The sequence below is a fragment of the Bufo gargarizans genome, chromosome 1, assembly GCF_014858855.1.
Source record: "Bufo gargarizans isolate SCDJY-AF-19 chromosome 1, ASM1485885v1, whole genome shotgun sequence".
In the NCBI taxonomy this organism is placed as follows: domain Eukaryota; kingdom Metazoa; phylum Chordata; class Amphibia; order Anura; family Bufonidae; genus Bufo; species Bufo gargarizans.
The window spans coordinates 634,786,869-634,809,064 of record NC_058080.1 but is presented as its reverse complement, the minus strand read 5'-3'; the positions used below and the strand labels follow the sequence as shown (position 1 = coordinate 634,809,064).

Here is a 22,196-nt window from a genome sequence, read left to right as displayed (position 1 = left end):
TCCGGAAATGCGGACAAGATTAGGCATATTCTTTTATAGTGCCGGCAATGTGTGAACGCACATTGCTGGTTTTTTGCGGATCCGCAAAACACACACGGATGTGTGAATGGACCCTAAAACCTAGTTCACACGACCGTATGTCTTTTTCAGTGTTTTTCGGTCCGTTTTTTTGTTGCGTTTCAGTTTCTGTTCCGTTTTTCCGTTCCGTTTTTCCGTATGGCATTAACAGTATACAGTAATTACATAGAAAAAATTGGGCTGGGCATGAAAGTTTCAATAGATGGTTCAGCAAAAACGGAACGGATACGGAAGATATACGGATGCATTTCCGTTTGTGTTCCGATTTTTTGGCAGACCCATTGACTTGAATAGAGCCACGGAACGTGATTTGCGGGCAATAATAGGACATGTTCTATCTTTCAACGGAACGGAAAAACGGAAACGGAATGCATACGGAGTACATTCCGTTTTTTTTGCGGAACCATTGAAATGAATGGTTCCGTATACGGAACACAAAAAAACGGCCCGTACACTTGCAAAAAAAATTATCATGTGAACTAGGCCTAAGGCAGATTTAATGCTATATGAGAAACAAGTAGATAAAAAAGTGGGACTGCTGGGAGTACATATCAAATTTCTTAATATGGTCTTATCTACAAAAAGCACCTAATATATGAAAAGCAAGGAAGCAGTTAAATATCTTAGGTATATGCTTGTCTTCTATTAAGCTTCCAAGCTGTAAGTCATTTTTGTGGTTGAATTTTGTTTACCTGCCACCCAGAAGTTAAATGCAATTCTCCAAACTGTTCACCATCCAAAAGTTATTACTGCAAGGTCAAATTACCATACTTAAATGTAGCAGGAACGAAAAGCCCTGCCAATTCCTTCAGTGAACTGCAAACTTCACAGGAACCGGCTTAACGAGGGAAGGATTGCAATGTATTGATGATTAGGTTTCACTGATAGGGATAGCCTGAATAAAATAACGCATGGCTCGTTTGAGAAGATTTCTTAGCAATAATTAACCTAAAGAAAACACGGCTCTGTGGTAAGAGACATTTTCTTCTTAGCCACAAAATATGTTAATCAGAAATGTTCAGGATAGCTGAGCTTAGACTTTTAGTTTTTTCCCAAAAAGTGGTTGGTTTATACCCCATGGAAATGTCTTTGTGCCTCTTAAAGGCCTCTATTCTCTCAGCTGTTTTAGTAAATATTTGCATGCCCTATAATCATCACAATTTTGGAATACATTTTCTTAAAACTCTGTCTTGTGCCATACCTCTGATGTTCCTTATGGAAATGTATGAATAAATTGCCAAGGGGGTGCTATTTATTTCCTTGTCAAAGGGGTGGGAACCTACATACTTGCACACTGTGCTATCAGTGCAGACAGAGTAGGGACACACTCCATTGACCAGGAAAATTAGGACAGGACAACCCTGTTGTCAATTTATTAGCAGTTTTCCAAGAGGAAAAACTGAGAATTTGCTTGTAAAAAAAAGCCACCGATCAGATACACAGCCATCAAAACTCAAAAACGGCCACCATGCTTCCTTCACCACTCTGGTGACAGACATCAAGCTGTGCCTAGTGGGGCTCACACTCTAAGTTCCCTATCAGTATGGCTTTGGAGTGCGGGAGAACCTGGAGGAAACCCACACAAACACGGGGAGAACATACAAACTCCATGCAGAAAGTGAACTCGGCTGGATTCAAACCTAGGACCCTAGCACTGCAAGGCACCAGTGCTAACCACAAAGCCACTGTGCTACCCCTAGGTTGTTCACCAGAGACCATCACAAGGCCGGATGGACTTGGCTTCTAGGGACCCAAGTTAAGTCTGTGGAGTAAGTAGATCGCAGGCAGAGACCTATCAGAATGACCAAGGAGTACAGAAGAATAGTCAGCTAGCCAGTAGGAGCCAAATCGGTAGAGAAGGGGTAAATCCAGATATAAATCAAAGTCAGTTCACCAGGAGAGACAACTGAATCCAGATCAGTAGACAAAGTGTTAATCCAGAGACCAGGAGTAGAAAGTTTCACAATGCACAACAGAAGGAACAGGAACCAGGACACATACTGTATGAATCACAGGCAAAGACAAGCGGAAAGTGCCCGACTTAAATTCCCACCCAGCTCTGGTATTGGACACTGAGCCAGTGACCCGACTGGTGTGACATCCTGTCACTGATGGGGTGACCAGCAAGAGCTTATCTGGTCGGCATGGCAACCCTACTACAAGAGCTGGGCACTGGCACGTGGCTGGGTAAGTTCCTGACAGGAATGGGGCACTATCAAGTTGTAAGAAAAGAAACCCCATAATTGTTATTTCAAAGGGAATTCAAGAACAAATTAAAACAAAGGAAAACTGACAGGTTATGATTAACACTGGGTGTGTATGGTGTGTTTAGCGCTTGTGTGTGCATGCTATAGGGGGTGCAGCGGTAGCAGTGGCGAATGAACCCTGAAACCTGATGGGGTCCAAGGGTCTCTCTGGCACATAAAAACAAAAACACCTGCATAATATGGCAAGCTTTGATTTTTTTCCCACTGATTCACTTGGAGGCCAATGCATTAATCAAAATTCTGCTGGTTTCGGATTGCCAAAGAACAATGCAATAGGTAGCTCAGATTAAAGTAACACATTTAAAGAGGCCATAAACAATAGACAGAAGTAGGTTAATGGCTGAACAGCAGGTAAACGAATGACCATCTGGTGAATGATCATTACCCTGATGCAGCCACACACATTCAAATCCATATTGGCCATTACAGTCACTCAAACTGGCCATACGTGTTCAGTGAACCAGCAGCGGAATGATTGATCTGGCTAAAATGTTCTTTCACAGGAAAGTTTGTTCATCGACTAGCAATTCTACTACATTTTTTCCTTACTATGTCATCAGTCAGCTAATATAATTGATTGTTGTTACAGGCTATCGACAGGTTTAGTTTTTTATTATAATTATTTCATTCCACTTATCTTGGGTCAAAATAATTTCTCCAATTAGTCTTTATTCAAATTTTTCCCACATTTGCAGTACACAGCTTTCAATCTCACTGCATGTGGAGACTGTTCCTTCCGCTTCTCAACCGTCTACAGAAGCAGTAAAAATGTAAACTGTAAAAGACACACCATAGAACATTTTAATTAAAAAACTGTTTAAAAAGTATTATTTTTTGCCACAAAAGTTGTCTATAGCCTTTCCATTCTAATCAACTTTAGACTAGTGTGTATGGCCACATTTAAGCCATACAAATTAAAGGGGTTGTCTACTTTTTGGTTACTACTGACCAATGTGTTTCTAAGATGACTATATGGTGCTTAGTAATATAGCCTTTATTGAAGTTCTGTGCCATTGTCTACATTTCATAGTGTATGCCCCCCCCCCCCTTGTTTAAGTCTTTTGTGCTATCCACAAAGAGGTCTTGTAAGAAAATGTGACCATGCTAATAGCCTCCATGTGACGTCTCCTCTATCCAGTGTGCACCTGTACTGCTGGGAGTTTAATACCTCTGCAGTGTGTGTGTGAATAGAGGGGGCTGAGTGATAGCACGGAAGATCTGCCTAACAAGGGGACATGGCTTATAAAAGATAGCAAACGCACAGAATAGCAGAACACAGCCGGGGACAGGCGCGGTGGGGACAAGATGAGTTTGATTCTTGTATTAGGTGAAACACACTAGAGGGACTAGGCAAAACCTAGTGGATCCTGGAAAAGCCGTTTACGTTAGCCATGAGTATTATGTATAATATAAATATAGAACACATTTATATAAATATATAATAAAAAGTATTTATATTAAAATGAAAATAAATTAAACTACCACGGGTGGTGATCTCTTCACTTGTCATATACTGTATGTTTTCCTGTGCAGTTAGGAATTTCTGATAAAAGGTTTTGGGTAATGAGGGAAAATGCTTGGGAAGCACCAGTCTACATGGTTGTGGCATGCAACTAGACGCAGGATAAGTACCCACATCTTCATCTACTTGTTCCCAAAATACTAAATACTAATCTAGGATGGGTTTGGAGACTCGGATTTTGGTATTGAGCTTTGAGAACACGATGATCAGCATATTTTTATACAGGTCAGATAACTGAAAGGTCAGCATCTGCTGATGTTAGCCATTTAAATATAGTAATTATCACTGATCTGTAAAGTCAGATTGTAGTAAAACCCTTATGTAAAGACTTCTTGAGACCTTAACATACGGGCGCATTTATTAATAAATCCCCATAACTGGCAGACGATCCACTGAAGTTATTAACCCCTTAAGGACCGAGGACGTACCGGTACGCCCTATTTCCCGAGTCCTTAAGGACCGAGGACGTACCGGTACGTCCTGACTTAAAACCGTAACTCCGGCGCCGCGGGGGTTAATCGGAACGGGATTTCGGCTGAAATCATTCAGCCGGCATCCCGTAACAACGCAGGGGGGGGTCATTTGACCCCCCCGTATCGGCGATCGCAGAAAACCGCATGTCAATTCAGACCTGCGGTTTTCTGCGTTTCCGGTCCATTCGGGTGTCCTGTGACCCGATGAACCGGAAAAAGACTGCGATCGGTGGCGTAATTATACACCACCAATCGCAGTCCGAGGATTTGAGGAGGCGGTGCTGGCCCTGGTGCTGAACACTGCTGTCCAGGGTGCTGATTGGTGCAGGGGAGAGAGGCGCGAGATTCAAACTTCCTGCGCTCCTCTCTCCCCTCCTCTTCCTGTTCTGCACGAGCACCCGGCAGCATCGTCCAGCACCAGCTCCTGTGTCCCCCTAATCGGCATCCATCACCCTCCTGCACCCATCGCCACCCAGGTAGGTTAGGGTCAGTGAGGGAGAGGCACCGTTAGGCAGGGAAAGAAGGGAAAGTAAGTTAGGAAAAAAAAAAAAAAAAAAAAAAAAAAAAACTTATCCAAACTTCCATCTATCCATCTAACCCTAACCCAGACCCCCCCCTGCCACTTGCCCCCCCCCACCAGCCCCCCCCACCCCACCCCACCCACCCCCCACCAGCCCCCCCACCCCCCACCAGCCCCCCTCCTCACCACCACTTTTTTTTTTCTGCGTGCGCTGACTGGCCGGCACTTTTTAGCGTCCGTCCACTGTTAGCGCATCGCCCGCCCCACACCCCACCGACCGCTGATCAGCGTTGTACCGCTGATCAGCAAGTTTTAACTTTTTTTTTTTCCTAACACTTGCCCTTTTTTTTTTGCCTTTTTTAGTACGCGAACACCCGTTGCCCACACACACACGCACATATAATAAAGTTTTACACACACGCACACCTACACGCACACACACCCATGGCCCGCCGGGTGTTCTCGGCCGAGGAGGCATATGCCCAGATTGCCTCCGACTCTGAGAGCCCCAGTGAGGATGAGGATGACCCCACGTTCCTCTTATCATCCGCATCCTCCTCATCATCATCGGATGACGATGAGCCACCAAGGCGGCGGAGACGCCGCCAGGCGGAGCCAGGGGCCCCACATGCTAGGGATCCTGTGGCCCACCCTAGTACGAGCCGCCCTGGGGTTCGTACTGGTTTCCCGGCCCACCAAATAAGTCCACCGGAGACCCCTGCCGATGAACTTAGCTGGTGTCCCCCAGTGGACTTTGAGCCTGAGATTCCGGATTTCGCTGGCAATCCTGGAATCCAGATTCCCACAGTGGGGTTTACTGAAATAGACTATTTTAGTTTTTTTTTCAGTAACCCACTGGTGAATTTGATGGTGGAGCAGACGAATCTGTACGCCCAACAGTTCGTCGCTCAAAACCCAGGCTCAGTTTTGGCTAGACCCGGTGGCTGGACGCCGGTCAGTGCAGCCGAAATGAGGACATTTTGGGGCCTCGTGCTGCATATGGGTCTAGTCCAAAAACCCAGTGTCAGACAATACTGGAGTGGGGACGTCTTGTACCAGACCCCACTGTACAGTATGGTCATGACACGTCACCGGTTTGAGGCCATCCGGAAATGTCTGCATTATTCCGATAATGCAGCATGTCCACCCCGAGGTGATCCTGCCTATGACCGGCTGTATAAGATACGGCCGGTCATCGATCACTTTGGGGCCACATTTCAGCAGGCCTACGTACCTGGAAGGGAGGTCGCGGTTGATGAGTCGCTCATTGCGTTCAAGGGGAGACTCAGTTTCCGCCAATATATTCCCACAAAGCGGGCGAGGTATGGCGTGAAGCTATACAAAATTTGTGAGAGTACCTCAGGGTACACTTACAAATTTCGTGTGTACGAGGGGCGAGATTCCCGTATTCAACCCCCAGAATGTCCCCCCACTCTGGGTGTTAGCGGGAAACTCGTGTGGGACCTTATGTACCCACTGCTGGATAGTGGTTACCACTTGTACGTGGATAACTTTTATACCAGCATTCCCTTGTTCAGGTCCCTTGCCGCCAGATCCACGTTCGCTTGTGGGACCGTGCGGAAAAATCAGCGCGGCCTCCCTGCCTACCCCCTCCAGGTACCTATCCCCAGGGGTGAGACCCGTGCACTTACCAGTGGAAACCTGTTGCTGGTCAGGTATAAGGACAAGAGGGATGTCCTTATGCTGTCCACAATCCACGGTAACGGCACCACCCCAGTCCCTGTGCGAGGTACAATCGGTATATGGGAGGAGTTGATCTCTCTGATCAAGTCCTCACGCCATATAACGCCATGCGCAAAACCCGGGCATGGTACAAAAAAGTTGCGGTCTACTTGGTGCAGGTTGCCATGTACAACTCTTTTGTACTATCCCGAAGCGCTGGCAGCACAGGGACATTCCTCCAATTCTATGAGGCAGTCCTCAAGGACCTGATCTTTTCGGACCGGGAAAGAGCAGGCCGGAGTACCTCGGGAACTGGAGGCGCCCGGATCGTCCCTGGCCAACACTTTCCAGGTGTGGTCCCCCATACTGGAAAGAAGGGACGAACCCAAAAAAAGTGCAGAGTGTGTCACAAGAGGGGGATACGGAAGGACACCACAACTCAGTGTGACACGTGCCCCGATCATCCGGGCCTCTGCATTATCAATTGCTTCAGGGAGTATCACACTTCCATGGAGTACTAAATTTTTATAATCCCCAACAGTTCACTAGAGAACATAAAACACTATGGCTCTCAGACTTTGGAGACACGAAAACTATTTTTCTTTCCCCAAAAAATATTAGTTTTAGTGCAGGCATCCTCAAACTGCGGCCCTCCAGATGTTGTAAAACTATAACTCCCAGCATGCCCAGACAACCTACAGCCATCATCAGGGCATAGTGGGAATTGTAGTTTTACAACATCTGGAGGGCCGCAGTTTTAGGATGCCTGCTTAGTGTGTCCAAAGTCTGAGAGCCATACATATTGGGCATCATCGCGTGCGTAAAAGTCGTCGCTATAAAAATAACTTTTGACCAAACGCCTCGGATGAACGGTGTTAAAAATATAAAATAAAAACTGTGCCAAAACACCTATTTTTGGGCAAAATTTCAATTTAAATCCATTTTGCCGGTAATAAAGCAAGGGTTAACAGCCAAACAAAACTCAATATTTATGGCCCTGATTCTGTAGTTTGCAGAAACACCCCATATGTGGTCGTAAATGGCTATATAGCCGCACGGCAGGGCATAGAACGAAGGGAACGCCATACGGTTTCTGGAAGGCAGATTTTGATGGACAGTTTTTTTTTTGACACCATGTCCCATTAGAAGCCCCCCCTGATGTAGCCTAGACTAGAAACTCCAAAAAAGTGACCCCATCTAAGAAACTACACCCCTCAAGGTATTCAAAAGTTACTTTACAAACTATGTTAACCCTTTAGGTGTTCCACAAAACTAAATAGCGAATGTAGAAACAATTTTAGAATTTAATTTTTTTGTTACATTGCCTCAAAAAAGAGTAATATAGAGCAACCAAAAATCATATTTACCCCTAAAATAGTCCCAAAACAACAACCACCTTATCCCGTAGTTTCCTAGATGGGGTCACTTTTATGGAGTTTCTACTCTAGGGGTGCATCAGGGGGCTTGAAAGGGTACATGGTGTAAATAAACCAGTCCAGCAAAATCTGCCTTCCAAAAACCATATGGCGTTCCCCTTCTTCTATGTCCTGCCGTTTAGCCAAATAGTAGTTTACCACCACATATGGGGTGTTTCTGCAAACTACAGAATCAGGGCAACCCATTTTGAGTGTTGTTTGGCAGTTAACCCTTCTTTTACTCCTGGAAAAAATTGATTATATTGGAAAATTTTCCAAAAAATAGAAATTTCAAAATTGTTTCTCCATCTGCCATTAACTCTTGTGGAACACCTAAAGGGTTAACAAAGTTTGTAAACCCAGTTTTGAATACCTTGAGGGGTGTACTTTCTTAGATGGAGTCACTTTTCTGAAATTTCTATTCTAGGGGTGCAACAGGGGGCTTCAAATGGGACATGGTATAAACAAAACCAGTCCTGCAAAATCTGCCTTCCAAAACCCATATGGTGTTCCCCTCCTTCTATGTGCTACCGTTCGGCCAAACAGTAGTTTACCACCACATATGGGGTGTTTCTGCAAACTACAGAATCAGGGCAACCCATTTTGAGTGTTGTTTGGCAGTTAACCCTTGTTTTACTCCTGGAAAAAATTGATTATATTGGAAAATTTTCCAAAAAATAGAAATTTCAAAATTGTTTCTCTATCTGCCATTAACTCTTGTGGAAGACCTAAAGGGTTAATAAAGTTTGAAAAAACAGTTTTGAATACCTTGAGGGGTGTAGTTTCTAGAATGGGGTCATTTTTGGGAGGTTTCTATTATCTAAGCCTCACAATATGACTTCAAACCTGAACTGGTCCATAAAAAGTGGGATTTTGAAGATTTCTCAAAAATTTCAAAATTTGCTTCTAAACTTCTAAGCCTTGTAACATCCCCAAAAAATAAAATATCATTCCCAAAATGCTACAAACATGAAGTAGACATATGGGGAATGTAAAGTCATCACAATTTTTGGGGGTATTACTATGTATTACAGAAGTAGAGAAACTGAAACTTTGAAATTTGCTAATTTTCTAAATTTTTGGTAAAAAATGTATTTTTTTATGCAAAAAAAATAACTTTTTTGACCCAATTTTAGCAGTGTCATGAAGTACAATATGTGACGAAAAAACAATCTCAGAACGGCCTGGGTAAGTCAAAGCGTTTTAAAGTTATGAGCACTTAAAGTGACACTGGTCAGATTTGCAAAAAATGGCCCGGTCCTTAAGGTGAAAATGAGCCCGGTCCTTAAGGGGTTAAGAGTCTGCCTGACGATGCGGAGCCAAACGGATCGTCTAGGCTTACAATGTAAGTCAATGGGGACGGATCCGTTTTTCACTGACACAATATGGTGCAATTGAAAACAGATCCGTCCCCCATTGACTTCCAATGTAAGTCAAGACTGATCCGTTTTGACTTAGACTTTTTTTTTTATGAATAATGCAAACGGATCCGTTATGAACGGATACAAGCATTTGCATTATTGGTACGGATCCGTCTGTGCAGATACAAGATGGCTCCGCACCAAACGCGAGTGTGAAAGTAGCCTAACTATAACCTAGGCCTCATGTATTGGAAGCTGTACAGTAGCACGGCTCTGCTATATAATGATCCGATGATCAGGTGCCGTATATAAAAAGTTCTGTATATTTAACATCTGTAGATATTTATTTTCTGTAAGATTTTTACAGAATCAGGCAAAAAAAATATTAACTTCAGACATACTAAACTCCATTTCTAAGGATTCCCTATTAAAGGTTCACTAATAATGTAGAAATCAGCTCAGATAAGATTGCCCAGAGGTAAAGTGCATTTAAGGCTATGCCATAAGCTTAGCAAATCTGCAGCATCCGAAGCTCCAGGAGACCCTCTTGTTATGAATTACTTTGGGGTGAAGTAAGCCTGTCCTTAAGAGGTCTGTAAGTTCCCACAAATGAAAACATTTCAGGGACATTAAAAAACCCACCTATTACATTTCTGCGTGCTTTTATATTTCCCGTCTTTGTAGTGGAAATTTTTGTTTGTACTTTACTTGCCTCTCTTTCCTTCTTCCTCAGCTAGTAAAATACTTTATTTGACATATTTATGTGTGCAGCAAATATCTTCTTGGGACATTTTGTCACAATCTAAGATTCTGTTACACATGGTGAATTATTTTGGGTACTATTGAAATCTGGTCCAATCATTGTATCTACAAGAGGCAGAAAGTTGTGTTGAGGCCGGTCTGTCAATATATATTTCCTGCGCCAGGAAACTGACTATTCCTCTGGTTTAGTCAAGATTTCTGTAATATCTCGACAATTAGCAACATTTCAGTTCACGCACTAAACCTGTCACTCTACTGGCCCACACCAACAAAGATCGAAAAGAGTTGCCAAAGCGTGAAAACAACTTTAAACAAAGCGGCATATTTGCTTTGGAGGAAATTTAATGATGGGATTTGCTGAAAACTCAAAAATTGGTTTTCAGAGGAAAATGATTTCAAATCATTGCAGTAAGTAAGTTTTCAGACTTCTAAGAGCTGAGATGGCACTGTAGCACACTAAGGAAATTAAGTTCGCCAAAAAGGAGGTTGGGCAAGAAACTGAAAGATGCCTATAAATCACTAGACTAGTCAAGTTGTGAAAGACATAGTCCAAGTTCTGAGGCTAACTGAGGTGACACCCAGTAGTTCAGATACCATTGGTTTTAATAACTTTAAAAAGGTCACTAATGTCTGATGCTATCACCTTCTAAAGCTGGCCATTTTTAGGATTTCTGTTCACTGTGTTCCACTGTATGCCGTGTGGACTGGTTGCCGGTACTTGTGGGTGTGCATCTAGAGCCATGTGCACATCTGCCTCTGTCTTGTGCGTACTGGCCCACCATGTTTGTGGGCATCTGTCCTCTGGAGGAAGGGCGTGAGGATTTCTATTCACGGTGTTCCATTGTATGCCATGTGGACTGGTTGCTGGATACTTGTGGGTGTGCATCTAGAGCCATGTGTTGATGTGTAGAGGTTAATGCCTCTTTTTGTTTGTGTGCATTTGCATGTATTTTTGGGCTAATGAGCTCCGCTACAGTATATGTTCTGTCTGTCTATCCCGCCCCTTGGCTGAACAAACTGTTACAGAATCACTTGGGTACTTTCACACTAGCGTTTTTCTTTTACGGCATAGAGTTCCGTCCTAGGGGCCCTATACCGGAAAAGAACTGATCAGTTTTATCCCCATGCATTCTGAATGGAGAGTAATCTGTTCAGGATGCATCAGGATGTCTTCAGTTCAGTCTTTTTTACTTTTCAGGACGGAGATAATAAGGCAGCATGCTGCAGTTTTATCTCCGGCCAAAAAAACTGAACACTTGCCTAAATGCCGGATCCGTAATTTTTTCCATAGGAGTGTATTAGTGCCGCATCCGGCATTCAGATTGCCGCATTGACGGACCCATGCGCAGACATTCAAAAATGTGCCTGATGACACCAGAATCCGGTATTGCAATGCATTTTTCAGACTGATCAGGCTCCTGATCAATCTGAAAAATGCCTGATCAGTCAGAAAAAATGACATGCATTTGCATACAGTTTGCCTGATCAGGCAGGCAGTTCAGGCAACGGAACTGCCTGCCGGAATCAAACAACGCAAGTGTGAAAGTACCTCTGTCTTGATTCAAACAGTGGTTCCATAGCAGCTATACGTTAAATTAAGGTTGGCTGAACCCACCAATCTCCAGGGAATCAGCTGACTAATGTATTTTGTGGTGAACCAATATTCCCCCCCACGGCAGATTCCAGGGGAAAGAAGGATTGGGCTTGTTGGATTTCAAAATGTGTGATAATATGAGTAATGGAAGCCTTTAGGAATCTAATTTTTATGAGCACCTTTAGTTATTGGTTCATTATACAAACTGGATTCCAAAAAAGTTGGGACACTAAACAAATCGTGAATAAAAAGTGAATGCAATGATGTGGAGATGGCAAATGTCAATATTTTATTTGTAATAGAACGTAGATGACAGATCAAACGTTTAATTCGAGTAAATGTATAATTTTAAAGGAAAAATACGTTGATTAAAAATTTCCCAGTGTCAACAAATCCCCAAAAAGTTGAGACAAGTAGCAATAAGAGGCTGGAAAAAGTAAATTTAAGCATAACGAAGAGCTGGAAGAGCAATTAACACTAATTAGGTCAATTGGCAACATGATTGGGTATAAAAAGAGCTTCTCAGAGTGGCAGTGTCTCTCAGAAGCCAAGATGGGTAGAGGATCACCAATTCCCACAATGTTGCGCAGAAACATAGTGGAGCAATATCAGAAAGGTGTTACCCAGCGAAAAATTGCAAAGACTTTGCATCTATCATCATCAACTGTGCATAACATCATCCGAAGATTCAGAGAATCTGGAACAATCACTGTGTGTAAGGGTCAAGGCCGTAAAACCATACTGGATGCCCGTGATCTCCGGGCCCTTAAACGACACTGCACCACAAACAGGAATGCTACTGTAAAGGAAATCCCAGAATGGGCTCAGGAATACTTCCAGAAACCATTGTCAGTGAACACAATCCACCGTGCCATCCGCCGTTGCCAGCTGAAACTCTACAGTGCAAAGAAGAAGCCATTTCTAAGCAAGATCCACAAGCTCAGGCATTTTCACTGGGCCAGGGATCATTTAAAATGGAGTGTGGCAAATGGAAGACTGTTCTGTGGTCAGACGAGTCACGATTCGAAGTTCTTTTTGGAAATCTGGGACGCCATGTCATCCGGACCAAAGAGGACAAGGACAACCCAAGTTGTTATCAACGCTCAGTTCAGAAGCCTGCATTCTCTGATGGTATGGGGTTACATGAGTGCGTGTGGCATGGGCAGCTTGCATGTCTGGAAAGGCACCATCAATGCAGAAAAATATATTCAGGTTCTAGAACAACATATGCTCCCATCCAGACACGTCATCTCTTTCAGGGAAGACCCTGCATTTTTCAACAAGATAATGCCAGACCACATTCTGCATCAATCACAACATCATGGCTGCGTAGGAGAAGGATCTGGGTACTGAAATGGCCAGTCTGCAGTCCAGATCTTTCACCTATAGAGAACATTTGGCGCATCATAAAGAGGAAGGTGCAACAAAGAAGGCCCAAGACGATTGAACAGTTAGAGGCCTGTATTAGACAAGAATGGGAGAGCATTCCTATTTCTAAACTTGAGAAACTGGTCTCCTCGGTCCCCAGACGTCTGTGTGTTGTAAAAAGAAGGGGAGATGCCACACAGTGGTGAAAATGGCCTTGTCCCAACTTTTTGGGGATTTGTTGACACCATGAAATTCTGATTCAACATATTTTTCCCTTAAAATGGTACATTTTCTCAGTTTAAACTTTTGTTCCGTGATTTATGTTCTATTTTGAATAAAATATTAGAAGTTGGCACCTCCACATCATTGCATTCAGTATTTATTCACGATTTGTATAGTGTTCCAACTTTTTCGGAATCCGGTTTGTAGCAGAGCATATGGGTTGTGCTGATTTCTAAATCCCTGCAACATTTTATATAAAAAATAAAATAAAATCTCAAATCCATGGAAAGACAGAATGACCCCATAGGAAAGTTCACATTTCATTTTTTTTTGTTAACATTAAGGTGTTTATAAAGAGGCGATTCATGGGAATGTGGAAAACAGTACATAGTTGGTTAAAAACCACCTAAGTCTACTGTTTAACACTTGCAAACCCATGTTGATCCAGAGGAAGGCAAATATCGCTAAATGGTAGAGACCCAATTCCCTTCTTAAAGCTATTGACACTTTCATCCATTACCAAAGTAAACTGGTTTGACAAGACCTCGCTTTCATAAAACCATGTTGGCTACTGGTGACCATATCATTGTCCAAAACATACCGTCCAACATGATCTCTCAATAAATGGTCAAGTCATTTTGCATTTATAGAAGTTAAACTTCTATAAACTAGAACTACAAACTAGCTCATAATTGTCTAGCTTTTTCTTTGAACCTTTAAACTCAAATTATTCACATATACATGTATGTACAGACATTTCTGTGTTTGTCTTTTTAGATAATTTTTATGCTGGTTCGACTTACTTTATTTGCTTCTTGCATTGAATTATTCTCCAGTCATTGGCAGAACTCCGCATGGGGATGTTTGGCAAAGAATACTAAGCTGCTTTGATCAAACTGAAGAGTAATCTATGGTGCCAGGAGTGTACAATACACTTAAAATTATGCAGTAAATCCCCCCCCCCCCCCCCCAAAAAAAAAAAAAAAAAACATCACAGAGGACCAGTAAATAATAACAAATGGAAAAAAACTATAAAATCGATTTAAAAAGAAAAATAGTTTTCCAGAATCAACTGTTACCACTACATAAGCAAAGTTGCCCAGTAAACACAATAACATGTCTATGTCCAAGCCTGGTATGAGAAAAAAACATTGGAATGGACAAGCGGTACAACCCTCGCTAACTTTATGGTTTATGCCAATATCAGCAGTGGAAAAACCCGTCTGCTAATCAGTTCCATCATTCTTAGATTCACCGGTAGTCAACATACCACTTCATGGGAACCAAAGATGCGGCTTAGCCTCTCTTGGAGGACTGCACATGCAATGTACCATATTTGCCCACCATATTCGGTGGAGAGGTGGCCACACATAAGCTACAAAAAACAAAACCAGAGTCTGTTAATAATGGAGTTTGAGCCCCTGTGTCTGATATATTCTACTACAAGCAGTACACAGCTCCATACACTCTGCTGTTCTGCCTATATGCACAAATGGAAAAGGGAGGCTTGCACCACATGTAGAGATGACCAGTTGCTGCCACCGCTGTAGAGTCTAGTTCAATGATTCTCAATGTACCCCCTATTCAGACAAATAGCATCAAGAAATTCTAAGGTTATGATTAATGCATGAGCATAGGGCAATTACCCTCTAAACAGATGGCATGCACCCCATAAGGCAGGGGAGGGCATATTTTTTGTTCAACCAGTGCAGCTGCATATGGGCACAGAGGGTAAGAGGGCACACTGTTACTTTTACAATCTGTTCAGCTGCAGATGTATCGCTGTGAAATTACAGGCAGAAAATCCAGTGTACAGAGCAGCTGCAAAGCATGTGAGATTTTACCAAGTCTCCTGCACATGCTGCATGAAAAATCCATGTGGAATTTGCAGTGTAATCCACCTGCAGTGGGGAATTTAAATCTGTGGCATATCAATTTATGCTGCAGATTTTCACTGCAGATTTCACACTTTGTAATCAATTCCACAGCAAGCATGCAGTAAAATTCACAAACAAATCGCCATGTGGCACATATGGATTTTGCCAAGGCTTCCTTTAAGGATGTCCTCATAAAATCATAGAACAATCATCAGTGGAAATTCCACAGTGAAAAATCTGCCCCATGTGGATGTACCCTTATGGATAGGGTTTGTTCACAATTTCTTTCTCTAACGAAAAGTCCCGTCCATACATCTTAATGGGTGTGTTTCTGCATCGTACTATATATCCGTTTCAGATTTTAAGTCCTATTCAATTGGATGGGGCAGTCACATTAAAGGAGTTGTCTCAACTGGAACACTGATGGCCAGCGATATCAGAGAGGTGTGGGTCCCACCTCTGGGACCTGTACCCATCTCTAGAACGGAGTGACCAAAGTTCAAAAGTTACATGCGAGACCGCCCTCTATTCATTTCTATGGGAGCGCCGAAAACAGCCAAGTAGCACACTTGGCTATTTTCAGCAATCCCATAGAAATGAATGGAGGGCAGCCATGCATTTCTATGTTCTCTTTGGGACCTTCATTCTAGAGATAGTTATCTGATATTGGTGGCATATCCTAGCGATATACCACCAATCTTCCAGCTGTGCAACAAATCTGCTATTAACATACCCTAAAAGCAGCTAGTAGATTCTTAATGTTAGATTTTGGTAACCTATTATATTGGATGATAGGGACTGAGCTATTGAAATTCCTGGCTCATAATTATTGCTTGATTGTCAGACAGACATGAGGAGGCACTATCGGAGAGCAAGGGACCCAGATACCGATCTTCTGTCTTTGACTGCCCATGTCTGGGGTAGACATTCTGCAGGATGGAAACCTAGGCAGACCTGATAATATGGACAATATGGATAATAGCATATAGTATGAAAAGAAGAACCAGTTCAATGGTAAAGACCATTATGCTACACCAAATTGAAAGACAAGAATCACCGATTCACTAGCGAAAAGTTGGGTGGACAATTAAATACTAGCATTTTTTTTAGGCATTGCTGTATTATTGCTGAATACATCTGCTCCAGGTTGTGTAAGAACAAAGATACCTAGTTCTGTGGGGTTTCTTAAGTAGCAAGGAAAACCTGTGTTATGTTAAGCTAATTCTAACCTTCCTTCTTATAGAACAAAGCCGTTGTTAATACCAAAACTCAACAAAATCAACAAAAACTAAACTTAACAAAAATTATCATCCTGTCCATCATGATGCCTGAATTAGATTACAAACCATAGTATTCCAAGGACTGTTGTTTTAAATTGTATGGCTGCCTTAGAAATGTTAAGTATCAGGAAAATCTCTCTTTATGGCCAAGAGCCACCACCGTACATAACATAAATCAAGTCTGAGTAATGTCGTGCCATTCAAAATAAATGCAGAAGTCTGGGATAGCCTGTTAGCAGACATTTTACCTGAAATGTAAGCATGACTTTGGTAGATCTAAAAGTTCTGCTAGGAAGGACTGATTCCTATCTGATGTTAATATATGCATGATTTGCATTGACTTCTGTAGTCTACCGTGGTCATTAAAACATTCAATAGCCCACCTGAACCCATTCCAACCCTTCCAGCCGTCTTATGAGAAATTGTATATTTCCTATGAATAACCATTTTAAATTAAGTTGTATTGTGGTGGACTTGAGTTTAATCCTAACTTACATGTTTCTCAAATATTCTCAAGGTAAAAAAAAAATATATCATATTTGTGGTATGCCTCTGCACCATGAAGATTACTCAACTATGCTTTCCAGTAATGCACAAAAGAAGTATTATGGCGCATAGCTGCCAGACATGCTAAAAAGAGAATACTCATGCCAAGTGGTAACCATGTGTCAAGAACATTTTCTAACATATATGGCTACACTATATACACTAAGCATTCATAATTTTAATTTTTTTTCAAGATGAACATGGTAAATTTAAAGTATTGTAAGTTCTTGGAAAACAGGAAATTTCCCACCTCCCCTGTGCTGCCACTTCCCACGTCCCCCACCAATCACTGGCTGCAGCAGTGACCTCAGTGGTGTCCACTTAAAAAAAAGTGATTGGCTGCAGTGATCATGTCACGTGTAGTGTTGGGCAAAATTGTGGTTTCAAGTTCAGTGTACAAGGTTCGGGTTATCTAAGAATTCAGTTATGGATTTCGCTACCATGGACCCCAAGTTATGGTCTATAACGGAATTCTTAGATAACCCGAACATTGTACGCTGAACATGAAACCACAAGTTCGCTCAAAACTACGGTAGTCATCTGTCATTTTGACATGTCAGCCAAAAGGGGGTTCGGGAAGGGTTGGTTGTCGGGAGGTTACTACCAACCAGCCCAAATTCTGTGCTGGGAGGTTTGCCATGCTGACCAGTCAAGCTCCAGCTATAACAATGAGCCTAGATGCTGAGCCAGTCAGGTTCCGGTCACAGTGTCCAATCTCCGAGCTAGGTGGGGTATTTAACCACCTCCCGACCGCCGTACGCGTATATGCGTCCGGGAAGTGGTTGCTTTATTCCTCCTGGACGCATATACGCGTCTTCTCGCGAGACGCGAGATTTCCTGTGAACGCGCGCGCGCTCACAGGAACAGAAGGTAAGCGAGTGGATCTCCAGCCTGCCAGCGGCGATCGCTCGCTGGCAGGCTGGAGATCCGAATTTTTTAACCCCTAACAGGTATATTAGACGCTGTTTTCATAACAGCGTCTAATATACCTCCTACCTGGTCCTCTGGTGGTCCCTTTTGTTAGGATCGACCACCAGAGGACTCAGGTAGGTCAGTACAGTCCCACCAAACACCACACTACACTACACTACACTACACCCCCCCCCCCCCGTCACTTATTAACCCCTTATAAACCCCTGATCACCCCATATAAACTCCCTGATCACCCCCCTGTCATTGATCACCCCCCTGTCAGGCTCCGTTCAGACGTCCGCATGATTTTTACAGATCCGATCCATGTATCCATGGATCCGTAAAAATCATGCGGACGTCTGAATGGAGCCTTACAGGGGGGTGATCAATGACAGGCGGGTGATCACCCATATACACTCCCTGATCACCCCCTGTCATTGATCACCGCCCTGTCAGGCTCCATTCAGACGTCCGCATGATTTTTACGGATCCGATCCATGTATCCATGGATCCGTAAAAATCATGCGGACGTCTGAATGGAGCCTTACAGGGGGGGGTGATCAGTGACAGGGGGGTGATCACCCTGATTACCCTGATCACCCCCTGTCATTGATAACCCCCCTGTAAGGCTCCATTCAGACGTCCGCATGCGTTCTGTGGATCCGATCCATGTATCCATGGATCCGTAAAAATCATGCGGACGTCTGAATGGAGCCTTACAGGGGGGGTGATCAGTGACAGGGGGGTGATCACCCTGATTACCCTGATCACCCCCTGTCATTGATAACCCCCCTGTAAGGCTCCATTCAGACGTCCGCATGCGTTTTGTGGATCCGATCCATGTATCCATGGATCCGTAAAAATCATGCGGACGTCTGAATGGAGCCTTACAGGGGGGGTGATCAGTGACAGGGGGGTGATCACCCTGATTACCCTGATCACCCCCTGTCATTTATAACCCCCCTGTAAGGCTCCATTCAGACGTCCGCATGCGTTCTGTGGATCCGATCCATGTATCCATGGATCCGTAAAAATCATGCGGACGTCTGAATGGAGCCTTACAGGGGGGGTGATCAGTGACAGGGGGGTGATCACCCTGATTACCCTGATCACCCCCTGTCATTGATAACCCCCCTGTAAGGCTCCATTCAGACGTCCGCATGCGTTCTGTGGATCCGATCCATGTATCCATGGATCCGTAAAAATCATGCGGACGTCTGAATGGAGCCTTACCAGGGGGGGAGTGATCAATGACAGGGGGGTGATCAGGGAGTCTATATGGGTGATCACCCCCCTGTCATTGATCACCCCCCCCCCCCCCCCCCCCCCCCCCCCCCCGGTAAGGCTCCATTCAGCCATTTTTTTTGGCACAAGTTAGTGGACATTTTTGTTTGTTTTTGTTTTTTTCTTACAAAGTCTCATATTCCACTAACTTGTGTCAAAAAATAAAATCTCACATGGACGCACCATACCCCTCACGGAATCCAAATGCGTAAACATTTTTAGACATTTATATTCCAGACTTCTCACGCTTTAGGGCCCCTAAAAAGCCAGGGCAGTATAAATACCCCACATGTGACCCCATTTCGGAAAGAAGACACCCCAAGGTATTCCGTGAGGGGCATATTGAGTCCATGAAAGATTGAAATTTTTGTCCTAAGTTAGCGGAAAGTGAGACTTTGTGAGAAAAAAAACAAAAAAAATCAATATCCGCTAACTTATGCAAAAAAAAAAAAAATTCTAGGAACTCGCCATGCCCCTCATTGGATACCTTGGGGTGTCTTCTTTCCAAAGTGGGGTCACATGTGGGGTATTTATACTGCCCTGGCTTTTTAGGGGCCCGAAAGTGTGAGAAGAAGTCTGGGATCCAAATGTCTAAAAATGCCCTCCTAAAAGGAATTTGGGCCCCTTTGCGCATCTAGGCTGCAAAAAAGTGTCACACATGTGGTATCGCCGTACTCAGGAGAAGTTGGGGAATGTGTTTTGGGGTGTCATTTTACATATACCCATGCTGGGTGAGAAAAATATCTTGGTCAAATGCCAACTTTGTATAAAAAAAATGGGAAAAGTTGTCTTTTGCCAAGATATTTCTCTCACCCAGCATGGGTATATGTAAAATGACCCCCCAAAACACATTGCCCAACTTCTCCTGAGTACGGCGATACCAGATGTGTGACACTTTTTTGCAGCCAAGGTGGGCAAAGGGGCACCTTTCGGATTTCGCAGGCCATTTTTTACACATTTTGATTTCAAGGTACTTCTTACACATTTGGGCCCCTAAATTGCCAGGGCAGTATAACTACGCCACAAGTGACCCCATTTTGGAAAGAAGACACCCCAAGGTATTCCGTGGGGGGCACGGCGAGTTCCTAGAATTTTTTATTTTTTGTCACAATTTAGCGGAAAATGATGATTTTTCTTTTTTTTTCTTTTTTCCTTACAAAGTCTCATATTCCACTAACTTGCGACAAAAAATAAAAAATTCTAGGAACTCGCCATGCCCCTCACGGAATACCTTGGGGTGTCTTCTTTCCAAAATGGGGTCACTTGTGGGGTAGTTATACTGCCCTGGCAATTTAGGGGCCCAAATGTGTGAGAAGAACTTTGCAATCAAAATGTGTAAAAAATGCCCTGCAAAATCCGAAAGGTGCACTTTGGAATATGTGCCCCTTTGCCCACCTTGGCAGCAAAAAAGTGTGACACATCTGGTATCGCCGTACTCAGGAGAAGTTGGGGAATGTGTTTTGGGGTGTCATTTTACATATACCCATGCTGGGTGAGAAAAATATCTTGGTCAAATGCCAACTTTGTATAAAAAAATTGGAAAAGTTGTCTTTTGCCAAGATATTTCTCTCACCCAGCATGGGTATATGTAAAATTACACCCCAAAAAACATTCCCCAACTTCTCCTGAGTACGGCGATACCAGATGTGTGACACTTTTTTGATGCCAAGGTGGGCAAAGGGGCACATATTCCAAAGTGCACCTTTCGGATTTCACCGGTCATTTTTTACAGATTTTGATTGCAAAGTACTTCTCACACATTTGGGCCCCTAAATTGCCAGGGCAGTATAACTACGCCACAAGTGACCCCATTTTGGAAAGAAGACACCCCAAGGTTATCCGTGAGGGGCATGGCGAGTTCCTAGAATTTTTTATTTTTTGTCGCAAGTTAGTGGAATATGAGACTTTGTAAGAAAAAAATAAAAATAAAAAATCATCATCATTTTCCGCTAACTTGTGACAAAAAATAAAAAGTTCTATGAACTCACTATGCCCATCAGCGAATACCTTAGGGTGTCTACTTTCCGAAATGGGGTCATTTGTGGGGTTTTTCTACTGTTTGGGCATTGTAGAACCTCAGGAAACATGACAGGTGCTCAGAAAATCAGAGCCGTTTCAAAAAGCGGAAATTCACATTTTTGTACCATAGTTTGTAAATGCTATAACTTTTACCCAAACCATTATTTTTTTGCCCAAACATTTTTTTTTTATCAAAGACATGTAGAACTATAAATTTAGCGAAAAATTTATATATGGATGTCGTTTTTTTTTGCAAAATTTCACAGCTGAAAGTGAAAAATGTCATTTTTTTGCAAAAAAATCGTTACATTTTGATTAATAACAAAAAAAGTAAAAATGTCAGCAGCAATAAAATACCACCAAATGAAAGCTCCATTAGTGAGAAGAAAAGGAGGTAAAATTCATTTGGGTGGTAAGTTGCATGACCGAGCGATAAACGGTGAAAGTAGTGTAGTGTCGAAGTGTAAAAAGTAGCCTGGTCATGAAGGGGGTTTCACCTAGCGGGGCTGAAGTGGTTAAAGTGTACCTCGACCTTCACAAACACTTTATCTAAACAAGTTTGAAATTATTTTTGACTTGTTTATTTTTATACTTTATTTTTATTTTTTTACTTTTACTAGCGAAATAGGAGCCTAAAGTTCCATAGCCTATTGCGCTTTAGAGTTTATATTCCTGTACACCGCTGTATACTGGTGTACAGATTCCTCTCTGGCTAAACTAAAGGCTGTAAAGACTGGAAACCACTGCTGCTCTTCTCAAACCTTGCACACATGGGTCTCGATTTTAGGCCAAACATCTAACACGTGTGCTTCTCTGTGACCAGAAGCTCTGGGGGTGTTTGACCCATCTCCTCCGCCAGCTCCACAGCATTTGGGGTTTAGCAGGGTAGAGCAACAATGTGAAATGGGAGCTCCTGCCCTGCGCTCGCTTTGCTAATAGCCAGCGTTTCTTCATATCCAATGTAAAAACTGATGACATCTGTTCTGTCTCCCGCACCTTCATTGTGGGTGACA

The 22,196-nt window shown here is 43.0% G+C and overlaps 1 protein-coding gene across 1 annotated transcript in view; it reads right to left on the bottom strand.

The window, feature by feature from the left end:
- Positions 1 to 3,006: 3,006 nt before the first annotated feature.
- Positions 3,007 to 22,196, bottom strand: part of LOC122929129 (protein limb expression 1 homolog) — a 128,383-nt gene continuing 109,193 nt past the window's right edge. The window contains exon 4 of the mRNA XM_044282623.1: positions 3,007 to 3,096. Within this exon, the coding sequence (XP_044138558.1) occupies positions 3,007 to 3,096 (90 nt within the window). The remainder of the gene's footprint in view (positions 3,097 to 22,196) is intronic.